This window comes from Moschus berezovskii, chromosome 9, assembly GCF_049115385.1.
Source record: "Moschus berezovskii isolate FMDL1 chromosome 9, NW_MosBer_1.0, whole genome shotgun sequence".
NCBI classification, from domain to species: domain Eukaryota; kingdom Metazoa; phylum Chordata; class Mammalia; order Artiodactyla; family Moschidae; genus Moschus; species Moschus berezovskii.
Genome location: NC_142468.1, coordinates 28,381,553 through 28,404,249, shown reverse-complemented (window position 1 = coordinate 28,404,249; position 22,697 = coordinate 28,381,553). Strand labels below are relative to the sequence as shown.

Below are 22,697 nucleotides of genomic sequence, written 5' to 3'. Positions count from 1 at the left end.
ACTTCTACCCAAGATTGGAGCTGAACAGCTGTCAACAATAATACTTTTTTTAAAAAAAAAGAAAAGATACTTACAGCCAACCATCATCATGGCCACTGAAAACATTTTCTCCACGTCTGTGGTAGGAGCTATGTTTCCAAATCCTATGGTTGTAAGGCTTGTCATGGTAAAGTAGAGAGAGGACACATACAGGGAATCCTTGCTGGGTCCTCCTTCCCATATCCCTGCACTGGTATTGTATCGATACGGAGTCCCAATGCTCAAGGCCAGCTGGTAGAGCCAACTGTCTATTTGGATGGTGTTCGTGACTTCATCGATGACCTCGTAGTCCCCAATGCTGTACCATATGCAGGCCAGCCAGTGAGCAACTAGTCCAAACACACAAACCAGCAGCACAAGGACAGCTGCTCCATACTCCAGGTAATGGTCCAATTTCCTGGCAACACGGCCCAGTCTCAAGAGACGCACCACTTTTAAAGAACTGAAGAGACTGCTGATTCCCTGAATAAAAGAAAAGAAATGATGCAACACTTTCAGAAAAGCAAAGGCTGGTGAAAACAGAATAATGTCTCACCTTAATGAACGCAAGCACAATTTATATACTAAGAACATACACATACATAATACAGCTCTGACTTTAAGCCAACAACAAAGTTTAAATGATAAAGAAAGTTTTTATATGCAGATTCCTTCCCACCAGGAAATAAGATATTTGTGAATTATTAGATTTACAAAAATGTTTCATTAGGTAAGACCCAGTTTATTTTCATAAGGGGAGTATAAATAGCACAGAGAAAAACCAAAGAAGAAAATAGCTCAGATGCAATACACAGAGTATAGAAATAGGGTGATAAATTCAGACCTTTCATTTCTTCTCCTTGTAAAATGTTTCCTCTACTCTAAAAGATTTTATTTCTTACTTTATAAATGCTATGAACAGCAAAACTTCTGAAAAAGGGGATCCTAGTTTTACTGTCAAGCAAACAGGAAATATTTCTGTGTATATTAGAAGAATGAGCAAATGTCACTGCTGCTTCCACCACCTCCTGCCAGTTATGAAAATCACTAAATTTGTAGAGCTGTGAAAAAGTGAAGAGTTGAACCTAGAATGGGATACCTATGAAATCCTATCATCCTCTAGCAATAGTCATAGAAAAGAATTAAAGGAAGAGCAGCAAGAAGATTCATATTTTGTTGAGAAGCTCAAAATACCAAATAGAGCATTATCCAAAAGGAAACACAGCATAGACTTTATTCAACACACCACAGACTTTATTCAGTCCATGAAGTTCCCAAAGTTACTTTTTTTGCAAAGCATGCAGTAAGCCACTCAGAGACGTTAACGTCATTCCTGGTGCAGAAGAGGAAGAGAAAGCAGTGACCCAGGACCCTCTCATCTGATCATCACCTCAAGTCTCACAGAGTCCATGACTTCCTTACTACTAACTCTGTCTCCCAGAGGGGAGACAAGGAATCTAACGTAACCTGAAAGTGAAGTCAAAGTGTCAGCTGTTCAGTTGTGTCCAACTCTTTGTGACTCCGTGGAATGTAACCCACCAGGCTCCTCTGTCCATGGAATTCTCCAGGCAAGAACACTGGAACGGATAGCCATTCCCTTCTCCAGAGGACCTTCCCAACCCAGGGATCAAACCCAGTTCTCCTGAATTGCAGGTAGATTCTTCACCTAATCTGAGCTTAATTCTGATCAACAAAGAAGAACTTGTTGGTAAAGTAAAACAGACACAATATTAATGAGACTCTAATTATGGCATTGTATAGTTACAGTGAAGAAGGTTAAGAATGCATTTTATTATACTCTATATGATGATATATGTTTGAAATTTTGCAAAAGAAAAATGTGAAATAGAGAGAGTGAAAACAAAGAGAAGTAGAAACAGGAGACCTAGTGGAAACAAAAGAGGAACAGGAACATCCTGTCTCAGTTTTCTGTCTCAAGCTCAATATCCTTCAGTTCAGTTCAGTTCAGTCACTCAGTCGTGTCCGACTCTTTGTGACCCCATGAATCACAGCACGCCAGGCCTCCCTGTCCATCACCAACTCCCAGAGTTCACTCAAACTCATGTCCATCGAGTCGGTGATGCCATCCAGCCATCTCATGCTCTGTCGTCCCCTTCTCCTCCTGCCACCAATCCCTCCCAGCATCAGAGTCTTTTCCAGTGAGTCAACTCGTCACATGAGGTGGCCAAAGTATTGCAGTTTCAGCTTTAGCATCAGTCCTTCCAATGAACACCCAGGACTGATCTCCTTTAGAATGGACTGGTTGGATCTCCTTGCAGTACAAGGGACTCTCAAGAGTCTTCTCCAGCACCACAGTTCAAAAGCATCAATTCTTCGACGATCAGCTTTCTTCACAGTCCAACACTCACGTCTATACATGACCACAGGAAAAACCATAGCCTTGACTAGACGGACCTTTGTTGGCAAAGTAATGTCTCTGCTTTTTAATATGCTATCTAGGTTAGTCAAAACTTTCCTTCCAAGGAGTAAGCATCTTTTAATTTCATAGCTGCAATCACCATCTGCAGTGATTTTGGAGCCCCCAAAAATAAAGTCTGACACTGTTTCCACTGTTTCCCCATCGATTTCCCATGAAGTGATGGGACCAGATGCCATGATCTTCATTTTCTGATGTTGAGCTTCAAGCCAACTTGTTCACTCTCCTCTTTCACTTTCATCAAGAGGCTTTTGAGTTCCTCTTCACTTTCTGCCATAAGGGTGGTGTCATCTGCATATCTGAGGTTATTGATATTTCTCCCAGCAATCTTGATTCCAGCCCAGTGTTTCTCATGATGTACTCTGCATATAAGTTAAATAAGCAGGGTGACAATATACAACCTTGACGTATTCCTTTTCCTATTTGGAACCAGTCTGTTGTTCCATGTCCAGTTCTAACTGTTGCTTCCTGACTTGCATACAGGTTACTCAAGAGGCAGCTCATGTGGTCTGGTATTCCCATCTCTTTCAGAATTTTCCACAGTTTATTGTGATCCATATCCTTAGGCCTGGCTCTATTTATATTTCTACTCTCAAAGGCTGTGGCATATACACAGCCTTAAATCAATTCTTATTTCACTTGAACACTTTGGGGAGGGGAGATATTGAACTTCAAACAGTTCAAAAGGGTAGCATTAGTAAAATTCAGATGATGAGTGGCATCATTCAGTGACATGAGATGTTGAGAGGTAAGAAGATTCAAGAGAGTCTGGAAGCTCTCAAAACAAAGGAACTATGCAATCATGAACAAGAAGACCAAAATAAGTATTTATCAAGCATTTCTATATGTCAGGCTATGAGTTGAGCCCTGGGGACATTAAGACAAATATGCCTTGCCTCTGCTCTAAAGAAACAGAAACATTCTGTAGTCAAAATGCATGAACTCAAACGGTTAAATTAAAAAATAAATACAGTGCTGTAGATGTTTTCTTCCACTTGGCTCCAATTTTTAAAAGAACCGTGGTACTTCTATTTAAATACTACAGATAAAATTTATTTCTACCATAATTTTTTTTTCTAAAAACAAAGGAAAAAGACACAGAAACTTTATCCTCAAATCAAACTAAAAAATAGTCACAACCTTCAGCTAGACTGTAAAGAATCAGGACCTACTAGAATTAAGGTCAAATGATGGAAGAACGTACTCTCTTGACCTCTGATGTGGGCAGATCTCTACAAAAGGAGGTGATCCACCCTGAGGACCACCTGCTCTAGACTCCAAACAATCAAAAAGCATGATTTTCTGTTGCTTTGAACATGTAGCCATGTTCAATATCATTTCAATATTACAAAATACTTGGTAAGAATTGTAAAGGGTTCTATGATACCACTTCCTCCTAGATCTTAGTCAGCTCCCCGGTTGACATCTCTTGCAAAATCGTTTTCTGGGGCTAGCCTTATCCCAGCTTCTATTATGCATTAGGATTCTCAATACAATTACCCTCAACTTCTCCTGGTTGATTTACTACCTATCCATGTTTCAACTTACTTCAACACATGAAGGATTCACAGGTTTACTTCTCAGCACAAAACTCTTTCCCTAAGTTCCTGATACAGAAGCCAAATTCCTGCTGCACATTTCCATTTAGGTATTCCATAGGTGTTCAACAGATGAACGTCCCAAAGGGAATCTCATTTCTCCTGAATCAGTTCTTCATCTGCTTCTCTTGTGAACAACATCACTATGAAGCCCACCCCCTTTCCTGCCACACCCAGACAGTTATCAAGTTTTGAGGATCTCAGCATTCAAACTGCTCAAGATAAATCTCTCAAAAAATGTCCCTTCTTTCCTATTCCCAAGGTCATGCCTTGGTCATGGCTTCATAGTTTTCCTCCCTGTGTGACAGAAGTAGGCTCTCCATCAGCCACCCCACCTCCATTCTCACTCCCTTTACTTATCTAATCACCCTGGATAAGCTATTGTTTTATATTACATATATATATATATATATATATACACACATATATATATATATAAAATCATGTCCCTCTCTGACCTAAAATCTTTGGTGTTAGCTCATTACATAAAGCATTAAGTGTTTACTCCTTACTCTGACATGAAAAGTTCTTCAGGACCTTGCATCTGTCTATCTGGTCAGCATCTCCCTCAGCAATTCCTCCCCATGATATCTAGGCTTACACCATGCTCAGCTATGTATCGCTCCCAGAGTGCCCATGCTGCTTCATGCTACATTATAAGTTGTTCCTTCTGCTTAAAGCACCCTTCCCTCCCACTCTCTTGGTAGCCAGGGCCTTACTTAGAGTTATGACAAAGACTCTCTCCCCCATATACATTTCTCTGACATCTTCCTCCCCAACCTATTATCTACATGGTCACACTCACTGTGAAAGTTAGGTATTCTTCCTTTGTGTTGTTATATACTCTTCGCTCATCTATATTACAATAATAATCACAAAAGTACTTTATTACAAGTCTCTGTTTGTGTGCACAACATGCCAGGAAATGCTAAATCACTTGAAGAACATAACTAGTATCAATTACAAAGCTTGTTGTTGATATTATTCAGCTGCTCAGTCATGTCCAACTATTTGCGACCCCATGGACTACAGCACACCAGGCTTCCCTGTCCTGCATTATCTTCCAGAGCTTGCTCAAACTCATGTCCATTGAGTTTTTGATGCCATCCAACCATCTCAACCTCTGTTGTCCCCTTTTCCTTCCTGCCCTCAATCTTTCCCAGCATCAGGGTCTGTTCTAATGAGTCAGCTCCTCACATCAGGTGGCCAAAGTATCGGAACTTCAGCTTCAGCATCAGTCCTTCCAATGAATATTCAAGACTGATTTCCTTTATGATTGACTGGTCTGATCTCCTTGCAGTCCAAGGGACTCTAAAGAGTCTTCTCTAACACCACAGTCAAAAACATCAGTTCTTAGGTACTCAGCCTTCATTATGGTCCAGCTCTTACATCTGTACATGACTACAGGAAAAACCATAGCTTTGACTGTATGGACCTTTGTCAGCAAAGTAATGTCTCTGCTTTTTAATATACTGTCTAGGTTTGTCATAGCTTTTCTTTCAAGGAACAAGCATCTTTTAATTTCATGGCTGCAGTCACCATCCAGTTATTTTGGAGCCCAAGAAAACAAAATCCTTTACTGTTTCCATTGTTTCCCCATCTATATTGCATGAAGTGATAGGACCGGATGCCATGATCTTCTTTTTTTGAATGTTGAGTTTTAAGCCAGCTTTTTCACTCTCCTCTTTTACTTTCATCAAGAGGCTCTTTAGTTTCTCTTCACTTTCTGCCCTAAAAGTGGCACCATCTGCATATCTGAGGTTTCTGATATTTCTCCTGGCAATCTTGATCCCAGCTTGTGATTCAGTCAGCCTGGCATTTCACATGACGTACTCTGCATATAAGTAAAATAAGCAGGAAGACAATATACAGCCTTGAAACACTCCTTTCCCAATTTTGAACAATTCTGTTGTTCCACGTCCGGCTCTAGTTTTGCTTTTTGACCTGCATACAGGTTTCTCAGGAGGCAGGTAAGGAGGTCGGTTTATGCAGTTTATTCCCATCTCTTTAAGAATATTCCACAGTTTGCGTGATCCACACAGTCAAAGCCTTCAGCATAGTCAATGAGGCAGAAGTAGATGTTTTTCTGGAATCTTTTGCTTTTTCTATGATCCAATGAATTTTGGCAATTTGATCTCTCTTTCCTCTGCCTTTTTTCAATTAAACCCAGCTTGTCCATCTGGAAGTTGTTGGTTCATGTACTGTTGAATCCTAGCTTGGAGGATTTTGAGCATGACCTTGCTAGCATGTGAAATGAGTGCAATTGTGTATTAGTTTCTACACTTTTTTGCATGGCCTTTCTTTGGTTTTGGAATGAAAACTGACCTCTTCCAGTCCTGTGGCCACTGCTGAGTTTTCCAAATTTGTTGGCATATTGTATTCCAAAGCTTGGCATACAGTAATATGTTAAGCAATCAATATATTCAGTAATATATGAAAAACTTTTTACAACACAAGTATTTGTGAGTGTGATGAATTGAATGTGTCACGGGTCAGGGAGGTGGCGTAGTTAACAATCCTATATGATAGGTATCACTGCTAAAACATAGCCTAGAAAAATTAAGTATAGCAATTTGGCTAAGTTTATGCAACTGGTAAGAGGAGGAGCCAGGATTCAAATATAGACAGTCTCATCCACACTCCTTGTTCCTAACCATTTCACTATCTGACCTCATTCTAAACCTCACTATATCTAGAGCATAATATATTATTTAACTAATCACATTAGTATTCACAGTATTGGCTTAAACACAAGCATTCTCTAGAACATTGAATCAAGAAGATTATATAGCTTGCTTTCATCTTATTCCCACCCAGGCACAGCAGTGACCCCCTTAGGAGTCTGTGAAGGCCCTAGAACCCAAGAGAATCTACAGTTCTCTAACATGGACCAACTCATTTCATCCTCACAATATCAGGACTCCTATCTCCATTGTTCATAGGAGGACACTGAAGCTCAGACAGGTTAAACAACCTGTCAAAAGTCATACAGCTAGTAAGGAATGGAAGCATCACTCAGACCTAGTCTTCAGATTCTACATGCAGTTCCCATGATAGCCAACAGCAGCAGTCTTCCTGTCCTCAGCCACAATAATCATTGCAATAATAATCATCCTAGAAGACAATATCAAATTTATCCTCCAGGGGCTCATCATAGACATTAAACACAATCTCTTCTACTGGCCTTCAAGGTCTACAAGCCCATCTCTAAACTGCTGGGTCATTTCCAACCATGACTTTGCTGAACAATAATGTTCCAGTCAAACCAAACTTTTTGCTCTCAAAAACAACCCCAAAATTTCACCTTTTAATTTGTCTACAGTATCCCTTTCATCTACTTATGAAACCAGAAACTGTTATTCAAAATAAGCAATACAGAAATAAGGAAGTTTGTTTTATTTGGAAAGGTGGTTTTTTTTCCCAACTATATCATACTCCATTGTTTTGTATCCAAAAAAAATTTACTGCAATCACTATAATCAAAATTCAAAGTTAAATAACTTTCTTTTAAAACTTGATGAAATACTTAAAACTTGAAACGATCCAAATGTCCATCTCTGGTAGAAATCATTTTAAATATCATTGCATATTCACTCGATGAAACACTATCCAGAAATAAACATGAACAAACTAGAATTATATGAAATAACAAGAATAAATCTAAAAAGTATCATATTGAACAAAAGCGTATATACTGAATGATTCCATTTATAAAAGTTTAAAAACAAATGGAACTACTCTTAGGGATTAGAAGTCATCAGAAGTCAAAGTTGCTTTCTTTGTTTGGGGAGGGGTTGTGACTATGTAAGGCCTGAATGGGCTCTGGCAATACACTGTTTCCTAATATGGCATTACTAAGAATTACTAGGTGTGTTTGCTTTGCGAAAATCCCTCGAACTCTACTTATGATTGTAAGATTGATGGAATTTCTAAAGTACAGTGTATTTAAATATCAGAAAAAAAGTCTTAAGAAAAATCCATTAGTCACTGTTGTGTCATTAAGGTTAACATTTCACCACAGTACATAATCTGGATTAATGATTTCTTCTGCATCATATGATTTGGAGAGAGGGGAAGAGGAGTCATATTCAACTCAATCCAAAATAAGATTTTACTTATTTTATAACTCACCCTCATAAACTTTAGATTGGGTCTCAAATTATACTTAATCCCCTGTTGGGAATTTTAATTTAACCCATGTGGTAATACTGGATACTTTAATTGTCCAAAATAAAATTACTTTCTCTGTACTACCACCTATTTATAACAAGCTCTTGATTCTGTACTTTCCACCAGTTTTGTCTGCTCATTCATTTTCTGCTTAATTTCACTGCATGCTTTCCAGTCTTTTCTGTGCCCTCATCTGTACTCCAGTGGCATTTTGCCTCTGTCCCAACCTCTGAGCTCACAAATCCCTGGGGCTCCACGGGTGGAAGAGAATATCAAACACATCAAATGCATAATAGAACACAGCAGGGCTAATGGAGAACCTTCAGTCATCAGCCTTCCCTTCTAGCCAATTTCCCTACTTGACAAGCCCCTTAAGCCATGAGAGCACAGAAAACAATATCCTGGAGATATCTCATTGTTATTTACACTTCAAGGTATTTTTGTGAATTCCCACATTAAAAGTACATGGGGTGTCGTTAGCATAAAAATAATGCCTTGCAATGATAAATCCATTTAAAATACAAATCAATTCTCTCATCAGAGACAAGGATAATAGATAACTCACCTAGTATTCTTTCCAACCTTCTTTCCCCATTGCATCATAAACAGAAAAGAAGTGATCAAAGAACTTGTCCAAGGACATATGACAATTAAGTGGGTTGAGAGAACAGGAATACAGACTTATAATATCCAGTTGCTTGGTTCTCCACCTACATCTAACATTCTCTCACATAGGATGTGTGAGATTGTTTGAAAAAAGCAGCTGCAGTCATTTCCTTCCCTGTATCTATACCCTTTGCAACCTCTCCCAACAAAAGATACTCTATTTCCACATCTTGACTTGAGTCTAGGCTGGCTTTATGATCTACTTTGGCCAACAGAATGTAGTGTAAGTGACATCTGTGTCAGTTCCAAGCCTAGACCTCAAGAAGCATAACCTCTAATCATGGTCTTAGAAACTATGGCCATTCTAAGTTGTCATATGAAGAATGGCCACTAGGTTTGAGGAGGATGAGAGGTCATAAGAACAGTCCTCTGAGTTATCCATATGCGCCATCCCCGATCAGCTAGCCACCAGCCATCTCAGCAAGCTACCATGGATGCGTGGGTGAACGTAGTTGAAAAAAGCCAAACCTAGCCAAAGCCTGAAGAATCACTCAGAACACAGACAAATGAGTTAAATAAATGGTGATAGAATTATCCATAAAGTTTTGGAGTAGTTTGTCATGCAGGGAAAAAATGCTAACTGATACAAATGTGAGGAAAGCATATGTATTTATGAGCACATTATTTCACACTTGTTTGACATAAAATGGGGGCAAAATAAATACATATTTGGCATCTGGTTCCATCATTTCAAGCAAATAGATGGGGAAACAGTGGAAACAGTGACAGACTTTATTTTTGGGGTCTTCAAAATCACTGCAGATGGTGACTGCAGCCATGAAATCAAAAGATGCTTGCTCCTTGGAAGAAAAGTTATGACTAACCTAGACAGCATATTAAAAAGCAGAAACTAGTTTGCCAACAAAGGTCCATCTAGTCAAAGCTATGTTTTTTCCAGTAGTCATGTATGGATGTGAGATTTGGACTATAAAGAAAGTTTAGTGCTGAAGAATTGATGCTTTTGAACTGTGGTGTTGGAGAAGACTCTTGAGAGTCCCTTGGACTGCAAGGAGATCCAACCAGTCCATCCTAAAGGAAATCAGTCCTGAATATTCATTGGAAGGAGTGATGCTGAAGCCAAAACTCCAGTACTTTGGCCATCTGATGCAAAGAACTGACTCATTGGGAAAGATCCTGATGCTGGGAAAGATTGAAGGTGGGAGGAGAAGGGGACAACAGAGGATGAGATGTTTGGATGGCATCACCGACTCAATGGACATGAGTTTGAGTAAACTCCAGGAGTTGGTGATGAACAAGGAGGCCTGGCATGCTGCAGTTCCTGGGGTCGCAAAGAGTCGGACATGACCAAGTGACTGAACTGAACTGAACTGAAAAAGAAGTCTCATTTTAACAAGACAGTCTCCCAAATAGATAAGATATGATTGCATAAAATAAACTTTAATATACAATTGGTAGATATTAGTTTACCTTTTGTGTTGAGAAATAAATCACTATCTTGTCTTGCAAGAATTTATCATGATAAATTCAACAAAAAAAAATGGAATTATATATCACCAAAACTACCATTTAATGGAAAAATCTGTAATCACTTTTTAAAATCCAGATGCATATCAGGATTATCTTGGAATTTTTTCTGAAAAATACAAAGCTCAGGTATTACTTTTTTTCTCCAAAGTTCCAGATATGTTTCTAATGAGCAGCTATGTTTAAAAACAACTGGACTATATGATGATCTTCTACCTTACCTAGCTTGTTTCACTTTTTCTATTTCATATTCAATGCCCCCATTTCATTTCATTTATATTTTCCAATTGCTCCATCTCTTTTTTTATGTTCTTTTGCAAGGCTTTATCAAGCATAGTAGAAAACTTTTTGTACACTATATATAAATAGTATGTATACTATATATATTTTAGAAAATTTATGAATTTTTGCCTCACTAAAAAACTTATGACATTTTGATTCCACTTGTTTGACTTAGCATGAATAGAATGTTAGATTTCTAATTTAAACGACAGATATGCAACAAGCAACAAAGTTTTACTGTATAGCACATGGACTTAAAGTAAATATTTTATAATAACTTATAATGGAAAATAATCTGAAAAATAACATATGTGTATATGTATAACTGAATCTCCTTGCTGTGCACCTGAAATTTGTAAGTCAACTTTACTTCAATAAAATGTATATATTAAGAAAAAATGATATAGGGCAGAAATCACTGCTTATGAGTAGAGGTACACAAGACATCTTCTTCCACAGGATCTGACTTCAGAGCAGTCTTTATTGCAGTCCTCAGAGCTATGTTCCTTGTGAACTTTCCACCAGGGGACAAATCAGAAGTGAGCAAATAAGACTCAACTGGTCGGTACTGAATCCATCTTACTCTAAAAATCTTAAGAACTAAAATTGTCTAGCCCCATACTTAGCTTGGACACAGAAAATTGAAACCATAATTAGCCATCTATATTGACATGACTTGGTACTATTCATGTCTTCCTTAGCATGATCTTATTCTTTAGGACTTCTGCCCAGGCAAATAGTTTTATTACGTATTATAGGAACTACCCAAAGACGCATTAACTCTTCAGTGGAAAGCATCAACAGTTTAAGCCCTAAGATTCTTTGAACATTTTTCCTCAAAATCATCACCTTACTGTTTTCACCAATCCTGGACTATGGTATCATGATTCTTAAACCTTACCCAATTCTAACAAAGCTTACTCTCCTAAACCTTTCCTGATTTGAAAGATCCACCTTAAATCAAACTTCCAGTTCCCAATAAATTCTCTCATTTTCTGAGAAGATACTATCAAATGTCTGAGATGCTACCAAATCTTTGCGAGATAGTGTTCTCCCATCCAACGGTAAGCAATAAATTCAACTCAGCTTTGTCTTATCAATGAATTGTGTTTGTAGTTCTAGCTTTTGATGCTTCATGCCCTATTTAACTTAGTACCTATAATGACAATACAGGTATAACTTTCAGAGTTCCACAAGAGATAGGCTCAGAATTGTATCAGTCAGGAAACCTTTAAGCTATGGTGTCCTTGTCAAGTTATTTATAGCTCATTAAAAGTTCTTCACAGTTCAGATGAAATTTACCCATCAGATATATATATATATAAATCATATATATATATATCAAATATTACTTTAAATATAAGTAATATTGCCTAGAAACATGAATAGCATATTTCCTTCATCAGTTCCCAGAGGAAGAATGGAAGATAGCTGACCAAAGGTAAAGCTGTCATGAAGGAGAAATGGTTTTTTAACCCTTTATCCACAATGTGTAATGAACAAATTTCTTAAGGATAAAAAATTTCGATATAAAGGTAACCATGTTCCCTGTTAGTCAGCATGTGTTATGTGTGAAAGCAGAGAGAAAATCATAGCATAAAATAAAGTAATAAAAAGACTAAATGGAGTAGGAATGGAGGTTTAGAACTTCCTTCAAAGAAGAATGAGGAAATGATGAATTCTCAGCATAGTGATAATTATTATACAAATAGTAAAGAGCAATTTCTAAGCAAGTATCCATGGTTAATTAAGGTAAAATTTTTAAGAGTTATAGTATACATATTGTAATATATTTCACCCTTCTTTGTCTTTACATCAGAATTGTTTCCTAATGCTTAACAATAGGAAGCATTTACCATGAATGAAGATCAGTACACATAAAAATTTCTATTTATGTAAGCAACAAAATCAAATAAAGGAATCTCAAGCTGTCCTCTTCGCTTATAACTTCCTATCCTCCCAAAGCTAATTTACTCAGTTAAATAGATTGTTTTTGTCTCTGTAGAAAGTTAATGCAAAATATACTCCTGGAACATCACCAGTTTTTTCAAATATAAGAAGGATATCTATCTTTAAACCTTCTTATTATCCCAACTTGATAACATTCTGTGCCACCAATCCCACTTGGAAAAGAATTTAAAAGTTCAACCTACTGCCACTCTGCTCCAATTTGAAATCTGTGGCTGATTCTCATCCATTTCCCAAATCCTTTCCCATCTCCTCTTTCACACTGACTTCTCTTTTATTCACACTTTTTAATAGTTTGTGCAAAGGTTTTACTCTCAAGCTAGAAGGTAGGTACATTTGAGTTCAGTGACTAAGCCTTGTACATCTTTGCATTCATTTGTCCACAATGCTTTGTACTTGTAGTGGGAGATCCCAGCTTGGGGATCTAAACCCTTTGGTAACCCCTAAACATGCATTGAAAGTTGGTAGGGTAGGACATCTGACTGGAAGATTATTTATATGAAAATTTATGAAAAGAAACTTATGAATGGAGAGTTGAGCAAAGTAGCCAAAGGATAATGCTAGATATTATGAGTGGAGGATTTTGGGTCACAGATAAGGTTGTGTCATAAAGATTGTCCTTGTCCCTCCCTGTCTTTTTCATTACTAACAAGAAATGGTTTTTGCCTCATTCACTTCAATAGAAATATATATAGTGTGACAACTATGTTCCAGGAACTGCAAATCCAAGATATTAGGAAGATAGAATCTTTGCGCTGAAGAAGCATAGGTCTATTTTTCATTCCACCAGAAATGAGCACAGGGCCTAACCCTCAGTTTTCTAAAGATCTTTGTTGTATTTGACCTCTTACCTTGAAGTAAAATTGAAGCATAAAAAATAGGGTCACCCATAAACCTTCCCCTGAGCATACAGATGAAAGATGAGTGTTAGTAAACCACTAATCCAATCCATAAATGTTTTTTTTTGTTATTAGAAGCTCTAGGATTATTAGTGGGCTTTCTTAAGTAAAGACCTGGTAGGTAACTAGGACTTAAAATTGCAGCAAAAGTTTTTAAAGCAAACTACTAAGAAACTAAAAAGAAAAAAAAAAACTTAAATGGAGAAAGTCCCATGGAGAAGGTAAAATCCTCCCAGAAATAATATATTTCACCACAGATAATACATGTAATAAAAAACAGCACATCCAGAAACATCTTATACTTTTCAGAGTTGAGTAAATTTATCAGAGATAAAGAGGAATGCTATATAAATGATAAAGGGATAAATTCTCCAAGAAGGTATAACAATTCTTGCATGCATGAACCTAACAAAAACTAATAGAACTTCAAGTACAAATGAGATTAATCCACTACTATCTTTACAGACTTCAACATCCCTCTGTCAGAGATGGTCAGATCTAAGAGGCAGGAAATCAGTAAGGACATAGTGGAAGGCAATGGTACCACCAATCAACAGTCTATTATTGACATCTTTGTTGGACTATGAAGAAAGTTGAGCACCGAAGAACTGATGCTTTTGAACTGTGGTGTTAGAGAAGACTCTTGTCAGTCCCTTGGACTGCAAGGAGATCCAACCAGTCCATCCTAAAGGAGATCAGTCCTGAGTGTTCATTGGAAGGACTGATGCTGAAGCTGAAACTCCAATACTTTGGCCACCTCATGCGAAGAGCTGACACATTGGAAAAGACCCTGATGCTGGGAGGGATTGGGGGCAGGAGGAGAAGGGGACAACAGAGGAGATGGCTGGAAGGCATCACCGACTCGATGGACATGAGTTTGGGTAAACTCCGGGAGTTGGTGATGAACAGGGAGGCCTGGCGTGCTGTAATTCATGGACGCAACTGAGTGACTGAACTGAACTGAACTTGACTAGATAATAACAGCAAAAAAAAAAAGCTGATGTGAAACATTTACCAATATAAACCATATCCTGGGCTATAAAACACACCTTAACAAATTTAAGACAATAGAAATCATACAACAGCTGCTTTTGGATCACAGTGAAATTAAACTAGAAATCAATAACAAATATAACTGGAGAATACAAAAATATGTAGAAATTAAACAACACATTTATAAATAAAATATGGATCAGAGAAGAAATATCAAGAAAAATGTATTGTTCTTTGAATTACATGAAACTGAAAATACAACTTATCAAAATTTGTGGGATGTAGCAAAGCAGTACTCAGAGGAAAATTTATAGCTTAGAATGCATATATTAAAAAGTAATAAAGAAGTTAAATCAATAACCTAAATTTCTTTTTATTTTTTTTATTTTATTGGAGGCAAATTACCTTACATTAATATATTGGTTGGTTTTGCCATACAGTGACATGAATCCGCCCCGGGTGTACATGTGTTCCCTTTCTTGAACCCACCTCCCACCTCCCTCTTCCCCATATCCTCCCTCCAGGTCATCCCCGTGCACCAGCCCCAAGCATCCTGTATCATGTGTCAAACCTGGACTGGTGATTCATTTCACATATAATAATATACATGCTACAATGCCATTATCCCAAATCATCCCACCTTCACCCTCTCCCACAGAGTCCCAAAGACTGTTCTATATACCTATGTCTCTTTTGAATAACCTAAATTTCTAAGCTTAGCAAACTAGAAAAAGAAAAGCAAATTAAATCCAAAGTAATAAGAAGAAAAAAAAATATTGAAATTAGAGCAAAAATCCATGAAATTGAAAACAGGAAATCAGTAGAGAAGATCAACAAAAATTCAAAAGCTTTTTCTTTGAAAGCATCAATAAAATTGTAAAACCTCTAGCCACACTAACCAAGAACAAAAGAGGACATAATTACTAACATGAGAAATGAAAGAGAGGACATCACTACAGATGTTATAGACAATTAAAGTATAACAATTGCAATAATAATAACTACAACAACAATAGAACAATATGAACAACTCTGTGCCCATAAATTTGATAATCAAAATGAAATGGATCAATTCCTTGAAAGACACAATGTACCAAAACTCAAATGTACACACAAAAATAATTATTTGAAGAGAATTATATCTGTTAAACAAATTGAGTTAATAATTAATAATCTTCCAAAATACATAGCATCAAAGCCAGATTAACTCATAAGTGAATTCTACCAAATATTTAAGTAAAAAATTATACCAATTCTCTATAGTCTCTTCCAGAAAAGAAGCAGAAATAATACTTTCTAACCCAGTTTTAAGAGGCCAGCTTTACTCAAATACCAATACACAAATACAGTATGAGAAAAGAATACTACAAATGAATATCTCTAATACATAGATGCAGAAATCTTAACAAAACACTAGCAAATCAAATCCAACAATATATAGAAATAATCATACAGTATGGCCAAGTAAGATTTATCCTAGGTATGCATTGTTGGTTCAACAATCAAAAATCAATTAATGTAATCAATAACATCACAGACTAAAGAAGAAAAAGTCATATGTTTATATCAATAGATGCAGTAAAAGCATCTGACAAAATGCAGCACTTATTCATGATAAAAAAAGTCTCAAAAAGCTAGCTACAGAGAAGAATTTCTCAACTTGAAAAAGAATATCTACAAAACCCTACAGATTATATCATATTGTAAAAAAAAGAAAATAACAGGTATACAGATTAGGAAGGGAAAAAAATATCTTTCTTTAGAGATGACGTAATAGTCGGACACAGAAAATCCAAACAATGACCTGGGGGTAGTCAGAGGGAGGAGGAGTCTGGAACTAATTAGCAATTAAAGGAAGTTTGCAGGATATATGGTCAATACACAAAAGCCAATCACTTTCCTATATACCAACAATGAACAAGTGGAATTTAAAATTAAAAACACGATACCATTTATATTAGCATAAAAAACCTAGGTATAAATCTAACAAAATACGTACAGGCTGTATACTAGGAAACCTATGAAACTGATGAAAGAAATCAAAGAACTAAATAAATGGAGCAATAGGTCTTGTTTATGGACAGAAGCATTCAATATTGTGAAGATGTCAGTTATTCTAGACTTGATCTAAAGCTACAATGTAATCTCAATCAGAATTCCATCAAGTATATATATATCAATATACTGTATATATCAATAAACTGTAAAGATTATATGGAGGAATATAAACTGCAAAATAGTCAACACAGAGTGAAAGTCAGAGGACAGACACTCAAATTCAATACTTGCTATAAAGCTGCAGTAACCAAGACAGTGTGGTACTGGTGGAAAAAAATAAACAAATGGATCAATGGTACAAAATAGAGAGCCTAGAAATAGAACCCCATAAATATAGTCAATTTACCTTTGACAAAGGAGCAAAAGAAATACAATAAAGAAAAGATAGTTTTTCAACAAATTTTGATAGAACACATGGACATCCAATGGGGAAAAAAAATGAATCTAGTCACAGACCTTATAGCCTTCAAAAAATAAAATAAAACAGATCATAAACATAAAAATAAAATATAAACTGTAAAGCTCTAAGAAGATAATGTGGGAGAAAACCTAGGTGACCTTGATCAATCATTTTTCAGATGTACCACCAAAGGTACAATCCATGAAAGAAATAATAAACTGGAATTCTCTAAAATTAAAAATGTTGCTCTGTGAAAAATACTGTCAAAAGAATGAGAAGACAAGCCACAGACTAGAAGAAAATATTTGCAAAAAACATGTGCAAATAATAAAGGAGTATTACCCAAAATATGCAAAGAACTCTTAAACTCAACAATAATAAAATTAACAACCCCATTAAAAATGAGCAAAAGATCTGAACAGACACCTGACAAAAGGAGATACTCAGATGGCAAATAAGCATATGAAAATATGTTCATATATCACTGTGCATGCATGCTAAGTCACTTCAGTCATGTCTGACTCTTTGTGACTCCATGGACCATAGCCCAAGCAGACTCCTCTATCCATGGGATTCTCCAGGCAAGCATCCTGGAATGGGTTGCCATGCCCTCCTTCAGGGGTCTTTCTGACTCAGGGATCAAATGCACGTCTCTTACATCTCCTGCTCTGGCAGACAGGTTCTTTACCACTAGGACCAGCTGGAAAGTCCCCTCATGTATCATTAGAAAATCACAAATTAAAACAAGATATCACAAGTCCTAGAATGGCTAAAATCCAAAACATTAATAATGCCAAAAACAGGTGAGAATGTGAGTCAATAGGAACTGTCATTCATTGTTGATGGAAACGCAAAATGGTGAAAACCACTTTGAAAAATAGTTTGGCTGCTGCTAAGTCGCTTCAGTCGTGTCCAACTCTGTGTGACCCCACAGACGGCAGCCCACCAGGCTCCTCCGTCCATGGGATTTTCCAGGCAAGAGTACTGGAGTGGGTTGCCATTGACTAAACATATTTTTACCACATGATCCAGCAACCATGCTCTTTGATATTCACCCAAACAAATTGATGATTTACCCAAAAGGTTTTGCCTACACAAAAACCTACACTCAAAAGTTTATAGTAGCTTTATTCATAATTACCCAAATTTGGGAGCAATCAAAATACCCTTCAGTAGTACGTGAATGGAAAAATAAACTTGATATGTCCAGGCAGTGGAATATTAATCAGGACTCAAATTAACTATCAGCCATGAAAAAACATGGAAGAACGTTAAATATTATTAAGTGAGAGATGTCACTACCCTTATGGCAGAAAGTGAAGAGGAACTCAAAAGCCTCTTGATGAAAGTGAAAGAGGAGAGTGAAAAGGTTGGCTTGAAGCTCAACATTCAGAAAACAAAGATCATGGCATCTGGTCCCATCACTTCATGGGAAATAGATGGGGAAACAGTGGAAACAGTGTCAGACTTTCTTTTTTTGGGCTCCAAACTCACTGCAGATGCTGATTGCAGTCATGAAATTAAAAGACGCTTGCTCCTTGGAAGGAAAGTTATGACCAACCTTGATAGTAAATTAAAAAGCAGAGACATTACTTTGCCAACCAAGGTCCGTCTAGTCAAGGCAATGGTTTTTCCCGTGGTCATGTATGGATGTGAGAGTTGGACTGTGAAGAAAGCTGATTGCCGAAGAATCGATGTTTTTGATCTGTGGTGTTGGAGAAGACTCTTGAGAGTCCCTTATACTGCAAGGAGATGAAACCAGTCCATTCTAAAGGAGATCAATCCTGGATGTTCATTGGAGGGACTGATGCTAAAGCTGAAACTGCAATACTTTGGCCACCTCATGCGACGAATTGACTCACTGGAAAAGACTCTGATGCTGAGAAAGGTTGGGGGCGGGAGGAGAAGGGGACGACGGAGAATGAGATGGCTGGATGGCATCACCGACTCTGTGGACATGAGTTTGAGTGTACTCTGGGAGTTGGTGATGGACAGGGAGGCCTGGCGTTCTGTGATTCGTGGGGTCGCGGAGAGTTGGACACGACTGAGCGACTGAACTGAACTGAACTGAACTGAGAGATGTCAATCTGAAAAGGCTTTCTACTGTAGGATTCCAACTATATGACATTCTGGAAAATGTAAAACTATAGAGATAGTAAAAGGATCAGTGGTTGCTAGAGGTTAGGAAGGAAGAAGGGATGAAGAGGCAGAGCACAGAGTTTTAGGACAGTGACACTACTCTGTTTGATCCTACAATATGCCCTTATGCATTTGTCAAAATCCATAAAATGCACAACACCATGAGTGAACCCTACTGTAAACTATGGACTTTGAACTACCTGATGTGTCACTGTAGTTTCATTCTGGTGGGGGGTGTCGATAACGGGGGAGGTTATGCATGTGTGGGGGCAACCTCTGTTACGGGAAGTCTCTGTAGCTTCTATTCAATTTTGCTGTGAATCTAAGACGGCTCTTTAAAAAAGTCTTATTATCACACTAATAAGAAAAATCAATAATTATAACATGACTTGGCAATGTTTCTATGGATTTGATAAGATTAAAACTAGTAAAACTAAAAACAAATACTATGAAATCCTCTCCTATACCACTCAAACATTATTTTCAATTATCTAAAGGTTTTAATGAAAAAGTAATGATGATCAAATTCTATTAAACAGCAATTTCCAATATATCCTTAATGGAGGGTCTGAAATTTCTCAAAAGTGACAAAATAAATATATGAATACAATTAGCTTTGATTTTCAATTTTTTGCTTTGATGTCTAGATAAGAGATAAAAATTTGATATATAAACAGATATGATAAAATGAAATGATGTATGTGCCCATTTTTCATTGGAAGTACTGATGTTGAAGCTGAAACTCCAATACTTTGGCCACCTGATGTGAAGAGCTGACTCATTGGAAAAGATCCTGATGCTGGGAGGGATTGGGGGCAGGAGGAGAAGGGGACAACAGAGGATGAGATGGCTGGATGGCATCACCGACTCGATGGACATGGGTTTGGGTGGACTCCAGGACTTGGTGATGGACAGGGAGGCCTGGCGTGCTGTGATTCATGGGGTCACAAAGAGTTGGACCCGACTGAGCAACTGACCTGAACTGAACTGAATGTGCCCATTTGATAAGCATAAATCAAGAAAAATTATAATTTAGAAAATGATTTTCCTAAACTTTTCTGGAAATTAAAAATATTTGTAATACTTCCACCTAGCAGTTTCTGGCTCGATCATTTTGTCTCCTGAAACATTTCATTAGTGATCACTTTTCCAATTTCAATTTGTTCTACCTGGTTTATTGTGTTTCAGTTCAGTTCAGTTCAGTTCAGTTCAGTCGCTCAGTCGTGTCCGACTCTTTGCGACCCCATGAATCACAGCAAGCCAGGCCTCCCTGTCCATCACCAACTCCCGGAGTTCACTCAAACTCATGTCCACAGAGTCGGTGATGCCATCCAGCCATCTCATTATCTGTCGTCCCCATCTCCTCCCGCCCCCAATCACTCCCAGCATCAGAGTCTTTTCCAGTGAGTCAACCTGTCACATGAGGTGGCCAAAGTATTGGAGTTTCAGCTTTAGCATCAGTCCTTCCAATGAACACCCAGGATTGATCTCCTTTAGAATGGACTGGTTGGATCTCCTTGCAGTCCAAGGGAGTCTCAGAGTCTTCTCTAGCACCACAGTTCAAAAGCATCAATTCTTCGGCACAGTCCAACTCTCACATCCATACATGACCACAGGAAAAACCACAGCCTTGACTAGAAATACCACTCATTGTCCCCTGAATTCCCCAAGTATCATGTTTCCTAATTCCATTTAGTCTACCAAACTGTCACCTGCAGCTGCCCCATATTTCTATGATGTCTTATAATTCAGTTCCCCCTAACCTCCCAGATATCAAGCTCCCTAGACCTCCCAGAGCTGTATTCAAATACTTACTTCAAAGGAGTTTGTTTTTATTCCTAGATTCCTTGTAATAATGTCTTTTACCCCCATTACATTATCTAGGAAATTGATATTATTTCTTTTCAAACAGAATTATTTCCTTCAATGGACTCTATCTTCCCAGCCTCACAGTTCTCTTAAAGAATGACATATCCAGTTCGTGAATTCCTAGTAAATCAAGTTGTCTTCAGAAAGCATGTCATCTGAGACACTCTTGAATATGAAAATGTCATTACATCCTAAATTATTTTGCACCATATTATGTTAAAGGAGTAAGCTGTGATCTTCAGACTCATATTCTCCTATTCCCAAGCTACCAGTTGCTCAATTCCTCATTTTTAACTTCTATTTTGTTTTATGTCCTTGTACAATCTACTAAAACCTTACTAACACTTTATTACTTCGGGTCGGTGAGTCACCAATATGCAGTAAGCAGTGAAGAACTGCCAAGGAGATGGAACGCATTCCTAACCATCACAGGGCTTGTCACCAAGCTGAGAAAATAGACACACACAAGTGAAACAATAATATCCCCTAAGACATGCACAATTCTACAAACAAAAATCATTCATATTTATTTTTCCATCAACTCTTTAAAACCATCTAGTGAAATAAATTAGTCAAGCATCCCTTCCCTTTTTTTTTTACAGATACGGAAACTGAAATCTATAGTCACCATCCCAAAGGCTCACAATAAACAAAGTCCTAAAGAAGTCACCCAATAATTGAAAGAGAAACTTGAAAAAAATGTGGAACCAAAATATAAGACAAAACCAGTTTGAAAAATGAGAAGGCAAACAGAGGTCCTTGATTTATTTAGAAGGGCAAAGATACTTAGAAGTCAAATACTGAAGATAAAAATATTAAGAGCAATCAATTAATACAAAAACTTCCAATCTATTAGAGGGAATCCAGAAGATTTTAAAAATTCAGTCAATCCAAAAAATGGCAGAAAAGAAGAAGAATAAAGTAAAAGAGAGAGAGAAAAGTGAATGAAACACATTTTAGAGTGGAAAATAAGATGCTCTACATAAATCAAAAAGTAATTAATTACAATAAATGTAAACAGACTAAACTTCAAAGTTAGAGAAACTCTCAGAATGCATAGACTATTTACAAAAGATACAACTAGAGTATAATGATCTAGAATGATGAAAAGTTAAACGATAGAAATACATATATCAAGTAATATACAAATGCTACTTTAGGTCTTAGTATCAAACCAAACAAACTTTAAGGGGAAAATAAAGGCATTATTAGTTACAAAAAAAGTTGGAAAATGATGTTGAGAAAGTATAGCAAAAAGATAAAGGACCAGAAAACAAGGAAAGCCACTCCAGTACTCTTGCCTAGAAAATCCCATGGATGGAGGAGCCTGGTGGGCTGCAGTCCATGGGGTCGCTAAGGATCAGACACGACTGAGCGACTTCACTTTCACTTTTCACTTTCACACATTGGAGAAGGAAATGGCAACCCACTCCAGTGTTCTTGCCTGGAGAATCCCAGGGACGGGAGAGCCTGGTGGGCTTCCGTCTATGGGGTTACACAGAGTCGGACATGACTGAAGTGACTTAGCAGCAGCAGCAGTAGGTATTAGAATAAAAGGAATTTCAACAAGAGAGAGAACAGAGAAGAGCGGGAAAGGAGATGGGAGAAAAATCATAAGAAAAAAGTTTGAAACAGAAGACATGCTTTTCCAGATGGAAAAGACTACCCAGACAGTGCCCAGCAAAATGGATGAAAATGAACTCACAATAAAGCAT

General features: G+C 37.4%; 1 protein-coding gene across 1 annotated transcript in view; it reads right to left on the bottom strand.

Annotated features, from left to right (window-relative positions):
• KCNH5 (potassium voltage-gated channel subfamily H member 5) overlaps positions 1–22,697 on the bottom strand; it is a 390,609-nt gene that overhangs the window by 287,946 nt on the left and 79,966 nt on the right. The window contains exon 7 of the mRNA XM_055436081.2: positions 75–501. Within this exon, the coding sequence (XP_055292056.2) occupies positions 75–501 (427 nt within the window). The remainder of the gene's footprint in view (positions 1–74; positions 502–22,697) is intronic.